Source organism: Gymnoscopelus braueri, assembly GCF_963280865.1.
Source record: "Gymnoscopelus braueri genome assembly, chromosome: 22".
NCBI classification, from domain to species: Eukaryota; Metazoa; Chordata; class Actinopteri; order Myctophiformes; family Myctophidae; genus Gymnoscopelus; species Gymnoscopelus braueri.
In genome coordinates, this window is record NC_137624.1 from 24487127 (window position 1) to 24511213 (window position 24087).

At 39.9% G+C, this 24087-nt stretch overlaps 2 protein-coding genes across 2 annotated transcripts; one reads left to right on the forward strand and one right to left on the reverse strand.

Moving 5' to 3' along the window:
• Positions 1-630: 630 nt before the first annotated feature.
• On the forward strand, positions 631-11546 carry wbp1 (WW domain binding protein 1). The gene is made up of 4 exons (XM_080419041.1): positions 631-894; positions 2114-2216; positions 3579-3746; positions 4315-11546. The coding sequence occupies exons 1-4, from the start codon at positions 832-834 to the stop codon at positions 4842-4844; spliced, it is 864 nt and encodes a 287-aa protein (XP_080275167.1). The 5' UTR covers positions 631-831; the 3' UTR covers positions 4845-11546.
• Positions 11547-14382: 2836 nt separating this feature from the next.
• lman2la (lectin, mannose-binding 2-like a) lies at positions 14383-22689 on the reverse strand. The gene is made up of 9 exons (XM_080418841.1): positions 22482-22689; positions 20837-20955; positions 19643-19760; positions 19473-19555; positions 18898-18930; positions 17600-17761; positions 16641-16755; positions 15500-15622; positions 14383-15303 (listed from the first exon to the last, which is right to left on the reverse strand). The coding sequence occupies exons 1-9, from the start codon at positions 22603-22605 to the stop codon at positions 15158-15160; spliced, it is 1023 nt and encodes a 340-aa protein (XP_080274967.1). The 5' UTR covers positions 22606-22689; the 3' UTR covers positions 14383-15157.
• Positions 22690-24087: the final 1398 nt, after the last annotated feature.

Consider the following 24087-nt stretch of genomic DNA (forward strand, 5'->3'; position numbering starts at 1 on the left):
GCTCATTATACACAGAATAGGCCTACACTACATGAAAAAAATCTGATAACATCCAAAAGATAATCATGCTAGTATTTTGGTCTCTATGGTGTGTTACATATATCAATACTTTTATAGAAATAGCCCGTTATAGTGCCTGCTGTCCCTATCGTCTACTAGCTCTGTCGTCTAACAACTTTACAGTGGTTCTCAACCTTTTCAGGCCGTGACCCCCCAAAATAATCATAACTGGGGACTCGGCCCCACCCTGATAAGCACTTGGAAATGTAGGAGTTGAGGCATTCAATTTAGTTTGACTAGGTTCCACAGTTAAATATTGTGAAAATATGGTATAGTTTGTTGATTAGTTTTGATGCAGTAATGTTTTTTTTAGGTGTTAAATTTAAAAAGGTCTTAAAAGTAATTCAACTGTCACTTCACTGTCATCTGGGGACCCCCAAAATCATTGTGGGGACCTCAAAATCACAGCTTGAGAACCACTCTAACATACAAATTACAGTGGTTCTTCTGACTATCAAATTATTGTCTAATTTTACACCTCAATCGTTTTCCTGCCTGCCTGCCATTACCATTCTTACACAATTATAGCGCCCCCCTGCGACTGGTGCAACAACTGACAGACGAACCGAGTCAACCGGGGCTGGAGAGCGAAAACATCCGTGTCTTTAAGAAGATAGAGAGAGACAAAAAAACATGTCGAGGACGTCGCCTACTCTACTGTAACGGTTCAAACTACGAGAGAGGAAACACACCACAACCTGGAGCAAACTGTCATTTCGTCTGCTATATGTTTCCCGTCGTGCTAACGAGCCAAAACAACCCAGGAGGAAGATGCCACAGAAAACACTGGGATCCATTGTAGGGCTGCTGTGCACCGGGACGTGTCTGGTGCAGGTATGAGCGAGGGCCTGATTTATCCGGAAAAAATAGCCGATCTGCAAGCTCACAACGCGCCGCGTCCGCGGCGCCTCGTGCGCTTGTAGATCGGCTATTTTTTTTTTTACCGAGCGAGTGCCGAGCGTCCATGCTTTTAATAGAGCTCGTGGATATCAGTTCAGAAACAGGCCTTCTATTGTGTCCCCGACGAGTCGCTTTCCGACACAAAGGGGCTTCGTTCATAATCGCTTGTTTCATCGCGCGACAAGTGTCGCTCATCAAAAAACAACGCGTTATTCGACCGGTTAAAGTGTCGACGTGAATCACGTCGACACTTTTCAGGGTTGATAACGCGTTGTTTTTTGATGGGCGACACGTTGTCGCGCGACAGAAGTAAAAAATGGTCAAAGGCAAAGAAGGAAACTATAACTGCTGCCCATGATGGTTCACTACTAGCCAAACTTCGTGTGACGTCAATCTCGATTAGACTAAATCCCTATTGATATTATTATTGTATAAAAATATGTATAACTTCCATATTTATTTTTTTTACCTTCAATCAATTAAGGGGCTTTGAAATACTACATCATAACCGGTGTTTGTTATGTAGGCATAGTGAGTGACTAGGCAGGGCAGCTATAACGTTTATTTAGCTTGTTGTCTGACAGAATGAATCGTTAGGCTGATCACTTTTGCCCGGAGGATACTAACTTTATAACTGTGTTTAATGCCGCCATAATAACCACAATATGACTGGACGATGCTCGCCATTGACCTTGCGATCAAGTTAAAAACCCCATAATGCTGACTTGGATCAAATTGAATGGCAACGTTGTCCACATATAGCTATTGTTTATGGTTGTCTGTTCTAATCTAACGGTAACGTTAGTTTAACAATACCGAGGACAGCCGGGATTTGTGTTGCTAAATTCACCGTGAATTTGGAACACAAATAACACTCAAGATATATAGGCTACAATCCCCACAGCAAGTACAAACTAAAACTACAAACAGCACAGGTTGGTTGTCGATGCCATTTCCACTTTGTTCACCCGTGTCAGTGATTCACAACCTTTTTTTTTCTCTCCCAAGCATCCCCAGTTTGATTTGGCTCCATTCGTACACTCCGATCCATATGCTTCCATTTGGTTCCAATATCAATCATTTAGCTGGGGACCCCCTCAACCTGTGACCCATGTGATTGACTGTCAAATATTGTGCATTTTTGTGTGTCCAGGGAAAGGAGTTCTGTTTTGGGGTGAACAATGAGCAGAACCGCTGTGAGATGGGCTACTGTTGTGGGGAGACAGAGTGCTGCACCTACTACTATGAGCTCTGGTGTAAGTCCACTTGTATCTTCCATTTCCAAATACTTAACAGACTAACATTTATTTAAAGGCTGCTGTGCCCAGTATTGTTTTCTTTGACTTTGCTCTTATTAAGTTTATTAAGTTATTAGACACACAGCCCACATATATGACTATTATTTAATTGTCATTAACAGCCTCTGGCATTGCTTACTCAAGCAAACTCTTTAATCATTATAGGACATAAGCCAAACCTTAAAGGCAAAATACACCTGGCCCGGTGCCTGGCCTACAACATATCAGGGTGGACGGTGGTATGTTTTAGTACTGGGATTTAAAGCAATCTTCAAGGAAATTTTACCACTGAATTTCATTTCAGTGTTTCAGGACTGTAGTCACTGTGTTTCCACCGCAGTGGATGCACTGAATTTGGAACATATTCCCAAATTCAGTGGTTAAAGCTACACTATGTAATGATTCTTTTGTGAATGTGAAATGTTATTTTGACCACCTATATTATGAGTATGTTTCAGTTGAAAGACTAGTTGTAACATACGTGATTCATTGCAGGATGAGAAGACTATTTTCATTTCTTAAATACTGCAAACATTTTTAGGCTAAAGAACATAATTTATTACCACAGTGAAACTGACTACTTGAAAGTGTGGTGTAATGCAAAGCTGTGGAAAGTTTAAAGACATATTGCAAACTGCTACATAAAGTGCTAGTGTTGGGGGAAAAAATAAGCCAAGCAGTGGAGACTTTGGTTTATTCTATATGAAGGATTGCAATCCAAACAGGGTAAAGAAAAAAAGAAGTTGGAAAACGGACAGAATTTGACATCTTCTATTGTTTTTTTTCGTGTGTACACTTCCAAAATATGCCTATAGACAACTTGTCAGCCGTCACTGAGGCCATCTTTTGGGATTTTTTTTTCTCATGCAATGGTATGCTCGCATGTAATGCAAATGTATGTGAATGAGACAACCCCTCAGTGCAGTATGTGCACTTGGTGTGAGAATTGGATTTTTGTTCAGGGGATCACTGTGTGGACCAGTGCCACTTGGGACTCCCGCTGTTGTCAAACGGTCCTCAGCCAGGTGTATTTAAGACTTTATTTCAGCGTTTTCCTAACCCTGGGTCGGGACCCATTTGTGTGTTGTGGACCCATTTTTATGGGTTGCGATTAAATATCCTTTTTGTTAGTTTTTTTGTTTACTACATAAAAAAAAAAGAAGTTAGCTTGTAGATCGGCTTTTTTCACTAGTTTGGAGTGCCGGGCAGACATCAAATTTCTCCTTTTTATTTGGGTCCTGAGCTAAAAAGTTTGGGTTTTAATGTGTCAGTTTACAATGTTTGGGCTACAGTGACTTACAGTGACCCCCTTCCCAATAGGGTTCTGGCTGGTGTGGACCCTGATCATCATGTTGAGCTGCTGCTGTGCTTACCGCCACCGGAGGGTCAAGATGCGTCTCCAGCAGGAGCAGCGTCAGCGTGAGATCAGCTTAATGGCCTACCAGGGAGCTTCCAGTTCTTTCATTTCCCCTCCACCGCTCAACCTAAGTGAGTAGTGTCTGTGTATCATTGTATCATCATACTTATATGTACAGTATATATACACAGTATATATGTAACGTGATGCAACCTACAGTTTATATACAGTGGAATATATATGTTGCAGTACATTGTTCAGGATGTTTATTTTCGCCGATCAGTACACTATTAAGCTTGGCCAATCAAATGTTGGATGTTACATTTTGTGACATTGTTTTGTAATAGTGTGTGTATATATATATATATATATATATATATACACACACTATTACAAAACAATGTCACAAAATGTAACATGGAACATATATATGTTCATATATGAACATATATATATATATATATCAGTTTCCTGTCTCTTAACTGTACTATTACTTCAGGCAAAAAGGCAGAAAAAACTTTAAACAGAAAAAGAACTTTACAAATATTAAATCACCACAATCATCTAAAATAACGTGATAAAGATTTGTTAGATGTTAGATGAAGATTTGATGATGGATGTAGATTAGTCATAAAGTTAGCTTTATAGAGGTGATGATAAAAAAAAAAAGGCAAACCATCTGTATTTTCTGACTTGCAGGATTCTGGAATGACTGCAAGCTCCCCGACTATGAAGAGGTGGTTGGCCACCCCCCAACACCTCCTCCACCTTATTCTGAGATCCCGCCCGAGACCACCCCAGTTCTTCCAGCGTCTAGCCAGTCGCAAGTTGCCTTGGTGCTGGAAGCTTCGGTGGAAGAGGAGCCGACGGCAGAGCCTCAGCCGTCTGGATCATCGGCAGACCATGAAGCAATGTCAACACCAACACAGTGTCAGAGGGCAGAGGAGGACCTGAAGGCTTCACTGGCAGCAGCAGAGGAGGAGGAGCTTGTTACTCGTCGCCGGCATGTGACGGGCGACTCAGGGATCGAAGTGTGTGTCTGCACGCTGGATGTGGACGAGGGCTCAGGGCTTGAGGAGGAGAGCGATGAAGAGCAGCAGCAGGTGTGCCAGGGAGCTGGGAGGGACTGCTTTGCCGGACGCCAGCAGCATAACTTCAGGCACAAAGGGTGTACTCAGGAGCACCCCGGCCACACCCCTAACACCAGCACTGGAGACCACTTGGTCTGATCCCTTACCTAGGCTACCAACCCACTAACCAGCCAATTGATCTGGCTAATTGCTGATGCTACTGGCCTCATGCTTTATAGAGTGACATAGGAGAGCTGTTGTCATCATCCACACCACCGCAGCTATTGTCAGGATATTAGATGTCCTCCAAAGACTCCTCAAATTAAGTTGACTGTTTAGCTTCAGCTGTCCTGTAGAGATGAGTGACATTAAAGTGATGGATGATGATAACAAATCCAACAGTTCATATTAGAGGATGATGATCCGCTGTGTGGCTAAGCTGATTGTTAAATTCTTTCCTTTCTGTGGATAGTTCTGTGCTTTTTTGCAATGAGGGGAAACAAGCAAACATAGATTGACCATTTTAGAATGGGAATGGAGAAGTTTTAGGTGAGAGACACACTGGGTGTTTAGGTGAGAGACTAATAAGTGATTGTGACTGAATGCATAATTGACTGTTTCCCTACCTGCTGCTCTCCCTGAGCACTGCTTTTCTATTCACTCTTTGCTTGGTCCGAGCACCTCGGACCAACTGCCCCATCTGACGTTTCTCTTCTGGCTGGAGGGCCAGCTAATAGCATACCAGCACAGTCAACAACAACTCTCCCCTCCCCCGTTCGCTGTGTGTAATCCAGGACACAGCTGCATGGTGATGTCAGCTCTGAGGGTGTCTGGGACTGTTTGCATCCAGAGAGGGAAGAGAGCAGAGCAGTGGAGTGGGAAAGTGAAAGAGGAGATATGTCTTGGTCTCTCCTTTGCTCAGTTTCAGTACTCTCTTGGCCTCCTTCCCCGCTTACTGTTACTCCTTTCAATAGCTCTTATGTGTCCACCCCCAGCTCTGTGGTCAACACTTGGTGGTATTGAAAGACGGGACAGCAATTGTTGCATCCACTCTCTGTGGCAGCAACAAACTGAAGCCCAAAAGCCTGCCGTTACATTATCCCAGGGCTGTGCCTGCAAGTTGATGTCTATAAAAAGACTCCTGGTGGTCATGTGTGAGTGAATGTGTGTATGTATGATTTAATGGGGTAGACAATACTGTGTGGTGGGGTCAGCAGCATTTTGAAGAAATTTCTGCTTCTCATGCTACACATACCCTGTTTTTGGAATGTTCAAAACACGGTCAGAACAGAAGATTGTGTCATCTATTATGAATGATTACTGCTTTAGTGCTTTTCTGATTTAATGCTTTAATAACATTAAAGGACCATACCGGTGGTCTGGCATGTTTAGCCCATTGACTATGTCTCATGGTCTACTTGACATTACTGCCGACCATTTTCCAAAGCATACCGTGATTTGTTAAGATTTGTGAGGAAGCCATTGGATTCCATTCATTTCAGTACAGTATGAAAATCAACTTGCAGAAACTTGAAACTTGCTTGAGATAGGTAATTGAACACAGGGAAATTTATGGCACTGTTATTTTTTTGTCAAAGTTACGTTACCGTTGCATTTTAAAGCGTAGATTGTCTTGAAGTCTATGGCTGTGTCCGAATCATTCACTTTTCACCATAATAGTCCACTATATAATGAGTTTGGCATTTTGTAGAGCTGTCTAAATACATAGTGAGAATTATTATACCCTATTAGTGGACGCATCGTGAAAAGTACAACCGATAGTCTAACCAAGCACTATATACCATAATTAACAGCGACACATGTATTGTCCGGTATATATATATATATATTGAGTAGAGAGCAGTGAATATATAAGTGAATGATTTCGTACACAGCCTAGCAAAAAAATCTTCCCTGGAGAGAATAGTTCTTTACAAATTCAATTCAGATGTCCATGATTTATTTATCACACAACGTTGTTTAGTCAACATTGTAATCAGGCAAGTACAGTAACCTGTAATGACTTGAGAAAATATAAACAAAAAGGAAATCTAAAAATAAAGCCATTAATGGGAAAATGGTTTGTTTGTATGATATGTGACCGAAGCTGTTTATATTAGACATTTCTGTGTACTGGTATGGTCCTTTTTTGATAACAAAGTTCCTGACAAGGGGCGGCTGGAAAGTATACTGGTGTGAACTGATTTTACGACAATATGGAGGAGTATTATTGTCTTTAAAGTGACCTAACTCCTGAGGAATATATACAATCTTAACCAGGCTTTTGACCACTTAATAATGAAATAAAGCACTGACATCTTGCATGAGCATTTGGTAGAAATTGTGACGCGTTGAAATGATGGCAGATTGCTGTTTAATCATTTCCCAAACATGACACAAAGCTGCAGCAGCAACATAACTAAGTTCCTGGGTTTGAGGGCTGGGGGAATGGACTGAAAGATAAGTATAGATGCTGTGACTAGTAGTTTCATCTTATGACTCTGCAAGACATGCTGTGCTGTTAACAAACAGTAGTGTCAGGAAGTGAGCTAGCAGTGTTGTGGCTTGCTGTGGCCCCTGTTGCACTCAACAGTGCCAGAGATATGTGATGGTATTTTCCATTAGCAGTAGGGGGAAGGGTGTGTTTTGGAGTTGAGGTGGGTGGGGGTGGTGGTACTGTGCAGTGCAACACAGCTGCAGTGCAAACTGTTGTGATAACCACATGCTGCTGTGTGAGTGTGACCTGTATTGGTTGCCATTTGCCAAGCATGTGTTTTGTTGTGTGGTAGACAGTGTAGTGCGCGTAACATGTGCTAATCTATTGAACGAGGATAACCAGGACGAGGCCCAACAGCTTTCTGTATATATTGTAAGGTAAAAACATTTTTGTTTTGGAAAGATGTAATCAGACAAGAAGTAACTAAGTGATGAATAGATTGTCATTCAACAAAAAATGTCTTTCCTTAATCAGTTGTGGAGGTGTGTCAAGGTAAACATGGTGTGAAGACTTGGGTCAGGAGTTACTCTGTTAAACTAGTGCCATGACCGCTAGTGTAGACGTGTGCTTACCAATTGTGGACATATTGCAACAGTTGACCACAACACTTGATGGGTGACTTGCATTGGATATAAAATATAACTCTGCATGCCTACTAATTATGCTTGAAAATGAGAAAGCACTGCCAGGAATATTGCTTGGAATTCTGGGCCTCCATACAACACATGACCCTGTACTCGGTAGCCCTATGTTTACCTAGTACACATATCTGTATATGGCCTCACTCGGTGGCCACTGACTGCAATTACGTACATGGTGTGTGTTTCTTGTGGTTATCATCTTCGGCCCACTTTTTGAGCCAAACACATTATTGTGCTACAGGCTTTTGGGGGGAAAACTCCACAAAATATTCCAAGAGGGAAAAATGCTTATTCTGATTATTTAATATTCAACCTGTATATGTTAAATAAATAGGCTTAACCACATTAACCCTAAATATTTGTCATACGATGAAGTATGTAAGTAAAGTCAGTCAAATAGGTTGCTGGACAGCACAGTAGTTAATACACCATGTCCTTGCAATTAGTTCAAGACCTGAAATTATATACATAGGCTTTAAAAGTGACTAATATCCTATAATGTACTACTGTGTAATAATAAAATATCCTTTGTCTGCATGCTCTTGGCAACAATTGAAATTGTATTTGGGGTGATTTTGGACAGTAGGGGGAAAGCTTGGAATCTTGTACTGCACTGCAGGTATTTTATAAACTATTGATATACAAAATGGAGAAACACTTTTCTATGTGTTGTGGAGATCTGTTGCGCTGTGAACTTGATGTCATACCCACTAGAAAACATGAAACATGTTTTTGACAAACAACACAAGCTGCCTTGATAGGTCACTTGAGAACAGATGTGCTGTTGCGCTTCTGTGAGTAAAAAATACTCTGTTAATGCTACTTGTGTGTACGTGTGTAAATGCCTTACAGTAGATACTCTTTGGGTTTATTTGGGATAGGGTTAGCATGTTCTTTATCTCTACTGAATAGGGTTAGCTTGTTCTTTATCACTACTGAAGAGTAATAAGGGACTGTTTGATTTTTCTTTTCTTTTGTGAGCAATCAGTCAAATTTGAGAGACAACTGTCATGATTGCTTAAGTTTAGAGCAATGGAGCATGAGAGTGAGTGGGTTTGTCACGAGAAGTTTGGCTGAATTTGTTAGAAAATCTTGTGGACTTGGAGACAGTGTAAACCTACACAACGTAAACCAAAAGCGACTGACGTCTCCACAGATTCTGAAGTCTTTCTTGAGACTTCACTTTAAATGTTTTGTTGTGTGAGGGAGTGTTGTATGACATTTAAAATGTAGTGTGTGCTAGCAAGCTGTGGCACTGTTTGGATTTGTCCAGAGATTACATTTGTTTTGCACACATTTTCAAATGATTAAGATTTGTTTGAGATGTGAACAGAGTGGAAAACATAAAATTAGTTAGAAAGAAACTTTGCAATTAATTAGCTATTTTATTTAGTATGTGTTTTTTTTGTACTAGTTGTCTTGCGCTGAATGATTGGAGGAAGAAAGGGCACTCCAAAAGAAAATGTTTTATATCCTTTTTGCTAAGGTGCATTTAGGCATATTTGTATGCATATGTAGTCTAATAAAGTTGTTAAAGGGGAGGATAATGGGACATGAATTATTTTTTGAATGAGTGGATGGGAGGCCTGTATTTTTTCCATTGCCAAACAGCGTCTGTCTCTCTGGCTTTCACGCGTTTACCTAGATTAAGGGCTATCTCAGTCAGTTGTGGATAAACATCCATCCATTCATTCATTCATTCAGTGATTCATCTGCAGAGTTGCAGAGATCCTCTAACTGAACATTGTTTTTATTTGGATGTTTTATGTTCCTATCATACTAGTATTTGATAATAGCTGATTGTATATTTTAATAGGCTCATATCTTGACCTTTGTTTCTGTTTAATCTGTTCGATGTTGGCAGAGGTGCGTGATGATTTCCCCTTCGTAATTCCACCCTTAACCTCTACGTTCAAGTCCCCTTGGGAGTGGGATGCCTACAGTTGCTCCATTTGTGATAATTACAGAGCCTTTAGCTTTGCTCTGTTGAATCTCTGTGGACTATGTCTCCACCTCCCTCTTGGACACGAGCTTGGTTACAGAGTACTATCATTTGTTTTTCTAAGTCACATGGGTTATATGCTCATCCTCTGCAAGTGTCACTTTGGAAAGTGGCATGAAGCTGTATAGATGAAATGAAATGGACTTAGTCATCAAAACATTGATATATCGACTCCCAAGCCCATGCTTAGCTGATCATTTATAGGTGAATGGTTGTCAATTTGTTTTCATTTATATTTTGTACCCACTCTCAGGGCAATATTAAGCAAGCAGTGCTGTTATTTTCAATTCCATGTTTATTGTGATGTTTCCCATCTTTTGTCTTTCTTTCTTCATCACGCACTTCTGTAATATATTGTACTGTACCCAAATATGCTATGCAAAAACATAAACCCACTGATATATGCTGCAACCTCTTTCTCACTTTCTGTCATTTGTCTGTGGTCATCAGTACAAGCAATATTATTCTCAGTACTGGCTGTACTGTACTGTACTGTAACCGTCTCGATCGATCTGCATAAAATGCATTTGTTTAAGAAAATGTTTAAAAAGCAAACAAAATCTTCTATGTGTTGCGTATGTATTCAGAAGTATTGTGTCTTTTAACTCAGTAAATGTGAGGGGTCAGAGGAGGGACTTACATTCGGAGGTCGTTCAAGTTCATTTATTTTGTCTATTGTTTAATCCTGACAGTTGCATAGTAGGTGTGAATACAGTTTGCAGGCATTCTAATTTGCTAAGGGTTAATTGTTGACTGACTTATGGATAGATAAACCACACTGTAAGGTTGTTTATGCTGAAGGAGTGTTGAATATATTTCTTTTATTGGATAAATTCCTATTTAATCTGTTGTTTTGTTTTGTTTGCTTCCTGTGGATATGTGAACAGGTCATTTTTCCATCCTGTATTTGTTGCACTAAACTGGTATGTTAGGTGTCTGTATACAGCTCTTTTTTCCGGAGGCATTTTCACTGAGTGAATATTTAACTGTTGCCTTTTAAACCTCAGTAGTCATGAACATCAACTCATAAAAAAAGAGATGACATGAGAATCAAAACACCTGTATATCGAACCTAGTCAGCTTGTATTTAATTGGGCCATTTAGTGTATTTAATTGACAGGATTACTTTGGGTTCACCTCAACAAGCCATGCCCAGATGTTTAAAGATTTGTTGCACTCTGATCTTGAACATCCCTGTTTTGGGTCATAGGTGAAAAAAGAAAAATGGCAGATTTACAGATCTAGTTGCGAAAATGGTCCAGATAATAGTAGAGTTTTGAATTTGTAGATCGGCTATTTTTGAAATCCAACTTAAGTGGTTAACAAATATCCATCACTGATAACACAGTGATACTGCGTTTTCTGTCTTGCAACATGTAATCTACACTTCTCTTGCATTTCCTTTTCTCAGCTATAGATAATGTCAAGCAAATGTTGGTGCCATTGATGATTTGTGCATGGATACATTTTTGTGTTTGTTTGTTTTTTTGCCAAAATGAGATACCGGTATCCATGTTTCAGAAAGAAGCAGGCATCAGCAAATGCAGTCTTTCTATTGTTTTCTTATCACCCAGATCAAGCCAAAAACCGTAGAATGAAAGATCAGAATAATGCACGCAAGTGTGATAGATAAAATGCTTTGGTTTAGTGAAAGAGGTCTGTTGTATGCTCTTGGGTCATTTGTATTTTATTTTTTTAATAAAACAAACATTGGCACTCTGTGTTTCTAGTCGTCTTCCTTGCATTCATCATTCTTGAATTAAAAGCCTTTTTATTTAATCAATTTAACCAGCAGTCTTTCCAGGGAGTCATTGCATCTATCTTTAGATGTTTGTCGATCAGTAAAAGAACCACTACTACACCACTGACTGTGGCATGAGATATTGATCTAGAACAGTAATTCTCAACCCTTTTAACTGCCCAGCTTGATATGCATTAGGCCATGAACCTCTATTTGATACAATTTGTATCTGGGGCCGCAATCTACACTGTAACATTTTTAATTTAACTCAGAGGGTCCATTTGGATACCCTGAGTTACAGACCTGTAAGGGTCCATTTGGTTCCTAGCTATCAATCTGGGGACCCCCTCAAGGACCCCCAGACCCCACGTTGTGAACCAGTTAAACTACAGAATCACCACAAGCTTTAGGGTTAGCATTAAAAATGGCAAACATCTTATATTATGGAGGATATCTCTGATGGTTAGACAAAAGAATATGACCCGCACACCGTCTGGATCTTGCAAAAAAATGTATCTCTTTATTCTTAATCGACGTTTCGGTCGTTAAGACCTTCATCAGGACTCTCTGTCCTGATGAAGGTCTAACGACCGAAACGCAAGATCCATACAGTGTGCGGGTTCTATTCTTTGGTCTCCTCCATAATTTCTACATTTTTGACTTACGCACCTGTCGCCAACCCTTGAGGTGTGCATCGGCCTCCTTCACAAAAACATCCTATATTATTGGCTTAAGGGCGGACCGGCGGGTGGACCTCTGACGACACGCTCATGTCACCATGACTCAGCCGTGAACATATGGAGTTCAAGGAGTTCCCAATGCAGCTGGCCCAAATATGGAGTGTGTTGTCGAACCTCAATGTGTCGTCATGGCATCAGGCGCAAACAAAACTCCAGCTCCATATATGGGCACAAAAGGGGGAATGCCCATATATGGGCATATACTGATGACATCAGGGATATCCATGTATGGGCATAAAACGGGCAAGGACTGACAGATAGAGATCTTAATATATGGGCATATCAGTCGGATCGGCGGTGCCATGTAGGTGTCCGACCTCTAAAACTCTAGAACCTCTAGTTTGTAAAAAGTACATGGGCAAAATCCCGTCCTAAAGTATTGATGTCCTCACAAGTATAGTAATACAAACGTGAGAGAGAGATCAGAGAGTGCATACAAAGGTAGTCTTGGGAGGAAATTATAACCATGCGTAAATAGTTACCCTTTTCAACCTTCAAGTTCTAAAATCTGCACACAATCATATTATCTGCATTATTTGGCAGTAAACATGATAAAAGGAAGGTTTAACCTTTTCATGACTCAAGCAATGTCGATTTCTTTTATCCTAGTTCTTGAAATATTATCCGGAAAAGTGCAAAGGAAGCAATGATCCCAGTTTTGGATTTTTGCTCTTTAATGGGAGCAATGCAAATTCTCACAGGGCAAAATAAGAAATGGACCTGGTAAACAAACTGACATTATATGAGGGTCATTCAGTAGATAAAAGTATGAACACAACTGTATATGTAATGAAATAAAATGACACAATGACAAGGCAGCATATAATGTATGAACGTGATGCCATACAGGACGGAGGGTGTAAAAGTGACCAGCAAATAAATAAAAACAGCAAATACCCCATTTACTGTTGGGAGATAGATTCACCCCCCCCCCCCTAGCCGAGGGGGTAGAGAGGCCGTATGGGAATCTGAAGGGTACCCGTATTACCCCCTGGTTCGCCCCCCCGTTTACTGTATGTGACAAAGTGTCCCTGAGCACACATCCCATATTAATGGCAGCCACTACTCCTAAAAGTTAGGATGGGTAAATGCAGAGGACAAATTCTATGTATGTGCAAATGTACTGTAGCACATACCCCAACAACAGCTAAAAGGGGACACCATTTTTATCATGGAGTACATGATAGTTGAACAGTGGCTTGGAACTATTCCCAGAAGAGGTTGTGGAAAATATGATTGTAAAAACAATAGCAGTCTAGCCAAGATGGACATAAAATGGCAAGCTCACACAAGCTCACAATGCGTGAGCACCACCGTTTGTTGTGAGTTTGTAGACCTATTTTCACTGTTTTGTTAAATCAAATAAGATGTTTCTTTTTTTTAAATGTTTGACATGCCCAAAAGACGGACGCAAGGTTGAAAGGAGTTAAGACCCAAGTCTGAAAAGCTCTGGAAACATGACACAAAGCTAAAACAAAAATGAGGGTTTCTTATGGAATGGAGAAGAACGGTCAATGATGATCAATGGGGAGGTATGACACAATAATTTAAATCATTTCTCCCTCCTCCTCCCCTCAGTTTTCTGTACAAAGTGGCTACAATATATAAATGTATTATCTGTATGTTTCATAAATATATAATACATCCTATTCAATTCTGACATGGTTTCAACAAGAAACCAAATGGTTATAAATAAAGGTGAACATTTGGTAAAAGCAATACAAATATAACAGGCAACAAACAGAAATTAAATATTTACCCATCAGCTCATGCGATAATGGGATAAACAGCCTTTCCTTTCACACAAACATACATTTCTCATAAACAACCTTTTAAAAAATGGATTCAACAGTGCTTGGCTACACAACTCATTTCAAAGTTCATGCATACTACAGTGACTACAGCATATACAGTTTGACACACTGAAGGAGAACCAAGGATGAGCGTGAAACTTGGAAAGGCTTTGAATCAAATTAACCACTATAGTAAGCCCTATTCAAAATGTTTAAAAAAATAAAATAAAAACAAACTTGGAGATCTGCTATTCATGAAAATTCTTTTTTTTAAACTTAGGGCATCAGGTTGAAAGTGGAAACAAAGCAACACTCAAGTATTTCAAATTGTAGTATCCACTGCTGTATACAGGGCAAAGATGCCTTTTCCAACTCAAAGCAATGATGTGCTAATTGGCCAGCATGTAATTAACCACTTGATCCCTTGCATCCCTACGGCATCAAAAATAGCAGATCTACAAGCTCAGCTAGATTGGCTATTTTCGATAAATATATTTGGTGTAGAGGGAAAAAAAGGAGGCAACCAGCCCTTTTTTGTATTTGTCTATAACCAAGTTAAGCTCCTTATCACTAAGAAATGACTGTGCATCTACATGTACAGTACAATAGTGAAAATGGTAAGGCCTGGTTGGTAGGCGTTTCAGACCGGAGCCAAGAACAACTTCTGAAGCCTGATTCACACTTCCGTCGCACGACGGTGGCGCGCACTGTAAATAGCAGACTTACAAGCTCACGACGTGACGCATCTGCGACGCACCGTGAGCTTGCAGGTCTTCTATTTTCGACGTGCGACACCGTCGTGCAACGGAGCATACATTAGGCTTAACTCAAGACCTCTCATTACGATAGTTGGCAAGGCTCACGTGCCTTTTGTAGCACGGTGACGCAGTCACTCCTGTCACTTGGTGGGTGTCCTTGAGAAAACAACCTATTGGGTTACACTGGCTGGCAAAGCATCTCTTTCACCTCAGTCTCATCTCAGTGCGGTTGTGTCCACAGAGTTGCCGCGGCGACGGGGTGGGACGCGGGTGGGCCCCGTCCCTCTATTCCCTTCACTCTCAGTAGAAACGCTTGCGTCGGTTCTCATTCCAGTGACTGTAGGCCACCAGGCCTATTATGATGAGCAGGAAACAGCCCAGCATGGTGAAGAGCACGGCGAAGAAGATGGCTATACCACTCATCCCTTCTTCACCCAGTAGACCCGCTGGAATAGAAGGGGGAGGCAGTTAGAGGGGGAAGAAGAGTTGGAAGGAAAGACGGCGAGCGATGCTCTTCCAGAAAGAAGCATTGTGAGCTTGTAGAGCATTCTTTTTCCCCCTATAATGATTGACCAGATTGAAAGTGGTTAAAAAGAACAAAACAAAAAATGGGGGGGATTTAACTGTGCATGTGTGTTTTACCTCTTAGCAGCTCCAGGTTATCAACACTGGGTATAGTGATTTCTTCTTCTTCCTCCTCTTCCTCCTTTTTACTCCGCAGCACAGTCAGCTGGTAGAGTTTCAGTGAAATAATATCATGGATATCTGTCAGAAGACAACAATGTCACATGGGAAAAGGTGTGAGTAAGTAGCATGGTAATATTACCGAATCATCTCATTATGTGTTCATAGCACAAAATAATCGGAATATACTTTATTTATTTTTCAACTTTGGGCACAGGTAAATATTTAAGAGAATCCACCATTTACCTACACACATTACACAATTTCAGTGTCAATGTGGAAATGTATTTACATGTTACACAAACATCTAATATAGATATATATGCTTTCAAAGCACTGTTATACTATCCTCAGCTAGCCTAAGCCTTGTTATGTTATGTGGACATCTATCCAACTCTAATTTGGCTTAAACTAAATCCCTATTTGTTCACCATCATGCTAGAACCATTAGCACTCAGCGTTAGACAGAATTTAAAAATAACTCCCATAGAGGTACAGGGAAGTCAACAGCAAATGTATTTATACACAGACAATATAATTTTTTCAAAAAAGCAGTCATAAGCAGTCCCTATTGCTGTATATGTAGAATGTTCACTATTACTGTTGAAGTCTGGATATTTTGCAATTGTGAACCTACTCGCCCTAGCCCTATTCTGTTCCTATTAAAAGTATTTTTTAAATTGTGGCTATGAGATGTGCGACTACATCCTTTAAATTTAGATCAGCATCCCTGCAACATTAGAGTGTGCTCCTTTCCTTTGTTTGTTAACCTAAACCCATTACATCTAATGACCTTGTTATAACCCTCAGAAGAGTTTAGATACCATAAAACATCCTAACACTCTTATTTAGCAATTTGCATAATTGCTCTCATTCACACTTTATAGATGGCGTTAAGATTAAAAAAAGGCTAAACCAACTTTTTCTAAACATGTCGACCAGTAGACCTTATTTGTCCACTCCAAATATGAATATGCCATTTCTTGTGTGTATGCAGGATGCCCATTGTGGTCAGTCAGTAAGAGCACCAGCCACATAATTGCAGTGGTTCAATTCCCATGCAACATAAGCTGCTGTTAAAATAGAGGGTCCTTCTCACCTGAGAGGTCTCCAGTGACGGCCGTAGCTCCAAAGTAGAATCCCAAGGGCAGTTTCACCCCAGGAATGTCCAGGCAGTCCCTCCATTCATGCTGCCCGTCGATGTCTATCATGATCTGAATGACATGAACAACATATTTTCACTCTGCATTTATTTGAACTCTGTACACTAGTCAGCTCAACTCAAATGTGTTTGTATAGCACAAAATAACTGTTACAGTCTTTTACAAGCCCACGTTTAAAATGGAACAAACAACACCCCCCCGCCCCTGTAGTAGTTAGACCAGTATTGGACAAGGAAAACCCCTTGAGAGGAAGAGATCTTGGGAAGAATCACAAAAGTTCGGAACCCCTTTACTTCAGGGGAAGACAGGTGCGATAGGTACACACTGAGTGGGCAAGATCCAAATCCAAAACAAACAAAAGGGTAAAACTGTTAGAAGTCTAACGCTATAGGCCCCACTGAATCCAGAATGGTTTGAAAACCTAAATACATCATGAGGAATTATTAGTACGTACAGCACAGACATATACATGTTAAAACTTATTTTAATTAATACAATACAATATAAATAGTACATCTGCAGCAATCTGGGAACCCATTCCCAGATTGGTAAAACAGGAGCTCGGTTTGGCTCCTCCCCTTTCTTAGTCCACTTCCTCCCGGGTGCTTCTGCATTTATTCCTACAAATAACATTACATGTTCAAGGCAGTGGTGCTGAGCAGAATCTGTCTTGAGAGATCTGCAGGTGGTCTCCCTGCCCTTCTACTGAGAAACACAACTGGTTGACAAGTGGCATTGCCTGAAGCTTAAAACGCAGTATGTCCATTGGGTGTTTTGTCTTAGTTCCGAGCTAGAAATCTTGTCTCGCATGCAGGAGACCTGGGATCGAATCCCAGGGAGGACATAAATCTTACAGATTGTAGCTTTAAGATCTAACCAAGTGCACGTTTCTTACCGTGAGCCTACGGCGGACATATCTGATGAATAGGAACGTGTCGTGATTGAGGTTCCGCACCATGGCATTACAGCCACCCAACTCCGAAGGCCGGCCATCACGCTCGTGGTCGTAACTGATGCTGCCATTCCCCACCATGGACAGCACAAAGGGGAAGATCCTCTTGTGATTAAAAGGAAGCAGAAAGATAGAGCCTGGATTAAAACTAGGCTTTAGCATTTAAGCTCCCAGCAGCACTGACCGAAAAGGATGCTTTTGAACTCGACCAAGAAGTCTTTCAATTCTCATTGTATCATTTAGACCTCGATTCTATTTTTCGAATCTCATACTGGGGGCAGGTAGTGAGTTCCATTAGCTGTTTAGATACCCTAACACACCAGGAACATCCTGACACTCTTGTGTACTGACAAGCAGTTTATCAATCAAATACACGCCTCAAGCATCAAAAAGACACCCTGATCAACCGACTCAACACTGCAACCTTGCAGAAACACGGTCAAGAATGTTATAGTGGTTTTATGGTGAAACTGCATTAACACAAAACTAACTTCTTATGGATTTAATGAATAATAATAAACATGTCCCTGATCTATGTTGTTAAAATGCATGAATCAACACCGGATGGTGGCCTGGTTTTTAGTAAAGGTACAACTAGTTACCCCAAAGCCTAGACTAAAAACTAAATTAAATTAACCAGAAAGACTCTACTCATTAATACTTCAAGAGATTGTCCTTTAGTGTGATATAAGTCTCTGTTCAATTTTTGCACAATCAAAAGTATTGAAATTGTTATTACAATATTGATGAGTGCCATCACATTAAAATAAATAAACATAATATTATGCAATGTAGGATACATGTAAGTAAATAATGGTTAAGTCATACATTGTATGTGCTCAGAATTTTTAAGTAACCAAACAAACAGCAGACAATATTGTATGTATGTATGTATGTATGTATGTATGTATGTATGTATGTATGTATGTATGTATGTATGTATGTATGTATGTATGTATGTGTGTATGTGTGTGTGTGTGTGTGTGTGTGTGTGTGTGTGTGTGTGTGTGTGTGTGTGTGTGTGTGTGTGTGTGTGTGTGTGTGTATATATATATATATATATATATATATATATATTTATATATATATATATATAAAAGTCAGGATTAAGACAGTAATGTTGAAGGCTTAAGGTGAAGTGTGGAGTGAAGGGGGATCAGGGCAGCATGCAGGATTAATAGAAAATGTACAAGCAGGGTCAACGTGGGGTAAACACTATGTGTGTTCTAATGATAGGATACCTGTGTACGGGGAGTATATCTCTTCTGCTGCGCCTGTCTCCGTAGGATTGCACAAAAGAAAAACAAACACAGGCTCTTTAAACATCTCTGCAAGAACGCTTGCGCCCACTGGTGTTCTAAGAGAGCATCTCAGGAACAATCAAATTATTTTGTGTGCTTCTTCACATCTGTACATGAGTGGCTTTTATAGAACACACTGCTCTATTGGCTCAGAACTAGTTAAGAGAATGAAAAGTCACTTATAAACATAACCACATAACTCCGACTACAAGGTACCAATGAGGTACCGTAGCTTGTTATAAAAGAACATGATAAAAGAATCTTCATGAACTGAGGTATGATAAAGGAGCTGCTATTGTAAATAATGCATTTATATACAGTAAGTACATGTACAACCTCTAATGTCTATCGCTGTTGGTAAGGAAGACTATTGTCAAAACGTTGGTTTCCTGTACCCTTTAAATAATTTTTTTCATCATGCCTAAGAGTTGTGCGGCCTCATCCTTCTCAACGTGAATTTGCGCATAACCTTACTTCCACTAAAAAGATGTCTGAGTTGTCTTAGAGCTGCATACCTCTAGGTGCTTCTCTTCATTGGGATATGTGTCCACAAACACACCCAAGCCAGTGAAATTGTCCTTATTACCAAATACAGGGCCTGCAATGACATATTCAGATATTATGTATTGGAAAAATAATATCATATTGTTCATATTTTGGGAAATCCTTGTCACATTGTAATGACCTTTTTGCATGCGTTCCTTGGTATACCAAATGGCCAATCCATCTCCATTGAGGTTCTTTTTGCCTCGGCCATGAATCTTAAAGTGAACCTGCATCTCCCAGTCCCTAAGGTTGCAGGGCTGGACACAGAAATGGTTAAATATAGACACTGTGTTAGAAAGAGAAAGTAACATATAGACACACACTGTGATAGAAAGAATAATCAGTGCAATTATTCTCTAAATTCATACAGGTTAAAAATGAAGAGCTTGATGGGCTGTAGTCCAGTAGCACCCACTGTGTGCCAACTAGAGCCCCCAACACCAAGTGTTGGAAAGCGTATGTGGCCGAAAATCTGTTGTAGTATATAGGCGGTGTGTAGACGGTCATGACAGGTTGCCAGTTGTAGGGAGCTGTCGCTTGCCGACCGAGCCAGCTCAGTCGGTTGTCAGACGATGATAGCAGTGGGGTGGCAGAGAGGGGGCAGAGAGGGAGTAGAGCTCTCTGGTTGGCTGTTTAGCCTTAAAGGAGGGGTGGAGGCCCTTTCACAAAAGCAATGGAGGTGGTACTCATGGTAAATTTATTTTGTCTGCATACATCGCATAGATGATGGTATATTGCATGCGCTGCCTTTTTGCTCAAAATGCACTCATAGTAAAGTGTGTGTGTGTCTGTGGGTGTGCGCTTGTGTATGGCTCTTATTCAAACACCAGAAGATGTAAAGAACGTATGATGCATGTGCATTATTACTGTGTAATGTATTCATTTTATCACCCGTCAGCTTTTCTCTAAAAGCAAATATAAATGAACACTACATATATGCGTTATATGCTGTATATTATTAGCTATATCACAAACACTTTCTTCTGCTTTTCTCTAAGGTGAAGTCCATTATAAAAGGTCTGTAAAATCCAACAGTTGCAACAGGTGATATTCTAATATAGGTTTCACAATTATTTTCACTATTGTAAGCCTGAGTGCTCATTCTCCTGCTAAATAATGGGACAATGGATAATGTTTTTATTTTATTTTATTTTATGTAATAACACAATATGCTAAAAAGATGCTATTGTGCCACCTGGAAACTCCTTAGTTGGTAGCTACAAGCAACACATTTCTGCTGTGTTTGGCTGTGGATAATAAGTCAACTCAAAGTGTGGTGTCAGAACCTTTTAAAGGTCTTTCAGAAACTGTTCACACAGTACAGTATACTCACAAGACGGCTCCACACCGCCCCCTGCCGGCTTTGCATGTCCTGCGTCAGGCGCACTTGTTCGGTAGTTAACATAGCATCCCCCATCAGCTCCCAATGAGACGAGCCTGAGGATCCCACACCTACACAAACACCATCATCATCATGACAAAGAAACAGGTGGAAAAAGCACTCACATTTTATACTTAAGTAAAAGTATCAATACTGCAATATAGAAACACTCTGTTACAAGTAAAAGTCCAGAATTCTAAATTTACTTGAGTAAAAAAAGTACAAAAGTCTTGGTATCAAAATGTACTTAAAGTACCAAATGTAGAAAGTACTCATTATGCAGATTAATGTCCCATTTCACAGGTTTTAAATGTATGAAATGTATTCAAATAGTTTGAAAATAGCAGATCTACAAGCTCACAACGCCTCGCACACGCTTGTAGATCGGATGTTTTCCAGCCAAAGTTTAAATAGGGCTGAAGTGGTTAATGTATGTTTTGTAGTAATAATCCAAATATACAAAGTAACTAGTAACTACAGTTTTCAAATAATTGTAGTGGAGTAAAAAGTACAATATTTGACTCTGAGATGTAGTGGAGTAGAAGTCAAAGTACTGAAATTTGGAAATACTCCGGTAAAGTAAAAGTACCTCAAAATTGTACTTAAGTACAGTACTTGAGTAAATGTACTTCGTTACTTTACACCACTGAAAACCATCATCAACCATCACAAAGAAAGACCTATTCATCAGGACACAGAAGTTAAACGAGCTTACCATCACAATGGAATACTGAACACGCCTTTTTATTGATGTATTTGAACACACATTCGAAGCGAACAATGTATGAGTTAGTCTTCATTAGAATATATTCATTTTACAGGTCAATGGGGTAAACAAAGAGAAAACAACCGAACTATTTATCCAAGTCATTGTATTATTCTTCTGTGGTAACAGCTGAGGGCTGTTGGGAGCTGGTGTGAGAAATCGATCTGTAGCCCCTATTTGTGAATTTATTTTGTGGTGTATGTTTATGTAGGCTGCTCGTGTTTTTCTTTTCATTGCTGTTATTTTGGTAGGCCTGTTTGTGCATTATAGCCGGACGGTCGGACCCTCTCAAAAAGAGAGATGCTGCATCTGAATGGGCTATGTATGTATCCTTTTTATACATCCTGAGGCAATCTGAGCCCATTCTGAGAACAAATAACCAGTGTTGCCAGCTTTTGCGAGAGAAACAAGCACGCGGGACTAAGGAAACAAGCCCAAAATATGTCCAGGTGGGGGGTCCGCAGACAAATACATATTAATTTGAGGGTCCTTGACTTGAATTTTTTTTGAGAACCACAGGTTTCGACCATAATAAAACCCCATTGGAAACAGGCCCAAATAAACAACTACACTTTAGAAACAAGCCCTCAAAAACCGCAACCACCTTTACAAGCAACTTCACAGAAAAATAAGCCAGATTTGTCTTACAATAAGCGGACATGGCAACCCTGATCTCAATGGGCTATCACTATCAATACACTAGTCTGAGAACAAATAACGCATCATGTACATCGCAAAATGTATCTTCCTCAAACACATACCCTGTCCGATCGCTCACCTCGGTGTGTCCCTAAAATAGCAGGTTATTATAATGGTCATATCATATCATACCTTGATAAGGCTTCGACAGCGAATATTCCCTCTTCAGGAATTCTTCCATTTCATGATGATCATCGTTGGAAAAACATGGAACAAAAGCACAAACGAGAAACACTAACGTCCGATAGGATTCCATTCTCAGACTCGTTCAGATATAAAAGGAGATAGTAGTAATAGTATCCCCTGCTATCCGCAGCCTATACTCCTAATAATGTGTGTCTATTGCCTGGCGGCGGCCATCGTACAGTAAAACTCCTCCTACAAAATCTTCAGCGTTGCCCTATTGGCTTAATGGACTGTTTCCCAAACAGTGGGTCGGGACCTATGGTCGGGACCCTATTTTTAACTCTATGGTCGGGACCCATTTGTGGGTTCCGTTGCGGATCCATTTTCATGGGTTGCAAGTGAATATCCCTTTATTTTTTTGTTTCCTAAAATGTTGAATTCATTAATATTTTAAAAGATTTTCTAAAGATTTCCACACAAATTCACACATTTTCATGAGTTGATAACAAATCCAAACATTTTTCAAAAATAATTTCATGAATAAAATAAACATACCCTAATCAGAGACATTCCTTAAATTAGAAAATAAATGTTTAAGAAGTAGTGAAAATAGCAGATTTTCAAGCTAATGCAGCGCGAAGCAATGCATTGCTAGCTTGTAGATCTGCTATTTTCACTATAGTTTGGGTCCTAGGCAAACATCCAATTTGTCTTTTGGGTCTTGAGCTAAAAAGTTTGGGAACCACTCAATTGAAAAAAACTCTTTGAATTGAAATTTAATTGGTTAATGTAGACCTATTGCATTGCATGCAGGGTTGGGTCAGGTTATTTTGAAACAGTTTAATTCTGAAATCTGAACACAAATGACATGACTTTTTATGCTTTTGGACTAGGCTAGTGCAAAATCAAATATTGAAAATATTTCACTTTATACTTTATACAAAAAAGGGTAACCCAGTGACAACTGGAAAAATGCGCTCCTCTGAGTGCAGATCTCCGCCAGGCTGAGTTGTCTATTCAGGCAGCCCCTTCTGTCAGAGGGTGAGTACTCTGACACCAGCAGGCTGTGAAAAAGAGGGAGCTATATGCTATCAGCAAATAGCCTACCCTCAATTGCAACCCCCTGCCCCATATAACCCTATACATTTCAAATGTTATATTGTATATTGCATATTTTCCTTTGTTGTTGTTTTTTTTTACATAATGTTGCTCTAGTACAAACAGGCTCTAAACACAGCTTGTGCAGATAAGTGAAGAACTTGACTGAAACTGACTTTTGATTATTCATTAATTATGAACCCACAATGTATATAAAATGTATATTTTTATACTCTCTATACTCACATAGTGGGGATGGATATTTGATGTTATTGTCCTGTTATTTGAAAATGTCCTTTGTTTTTTGCTCTAATAAAAACAGGCTCTAAACACAGCTTGTGCCCTTCCCTCCACCATGGTTTGTCTGGCTGACTGTCGCCCAATAGTCTCTCAAGCCAGACAACTTCCACAATCATCAAATGAGTCTAAAATTGTGTCTCACCAACCGTGTACAAGAATATATTCAAATATCCTTCAAAATTATATTCTTTCTGCTCAACAGAAAGGTAGACAA

What these genes read in the sequence shown, in the direction of transcription:
- wbp1 (XM_080419041.1), top strand. Translation starts at nt 832, where the DNA reads ATGCCACAGAAAACACTGGGATCCATTGTAGGGCTGCTGTGCACCGGG. An exon ending in CCGGGACGTGTCTGGTGCAG is followed by an intron (nt 895 to 2,113) that starts GTATGAGCGAGG and finishes TTGTGTGTCCAG; the next exon opens with GGAAAGGAGTTCTGTTTTGG. An exon ending in CCCTCCACCGCTCAACCTAA is followed by an intron (nt 3,747 to 4,314) that starts GTGAGTAGTGTC and finishes TCTGACTTGCAG; the next exon opens with GATTCTGGAATGACTGCAAG.
- lman2la (XM_080418841.1), bottom strand. Translation starts at nt 22,605, where the DNA reads ATGGAATCCTATCGGACGTTAGTGTTTCTCGTTTGTGCTTTTGTTCCA. An exon ending in ATGAAGAGAAGCACCTAGAG is followed by an intron (nt 18,931 to 19,472) that starts GTATGCAGCTCT and finishes CTACGGAGACAG; the next exon opens with GCGCAGCAGAAGAGATATAC. An exon ending in GATATACTCCCCGTACACAG is followed by an intron (nt 17,762 to 18,897) that starts GTATCCTATCAT and finishes TTTAATCACAAG; the next exon opens with AGGATCTTCCCCTTTGTGCT.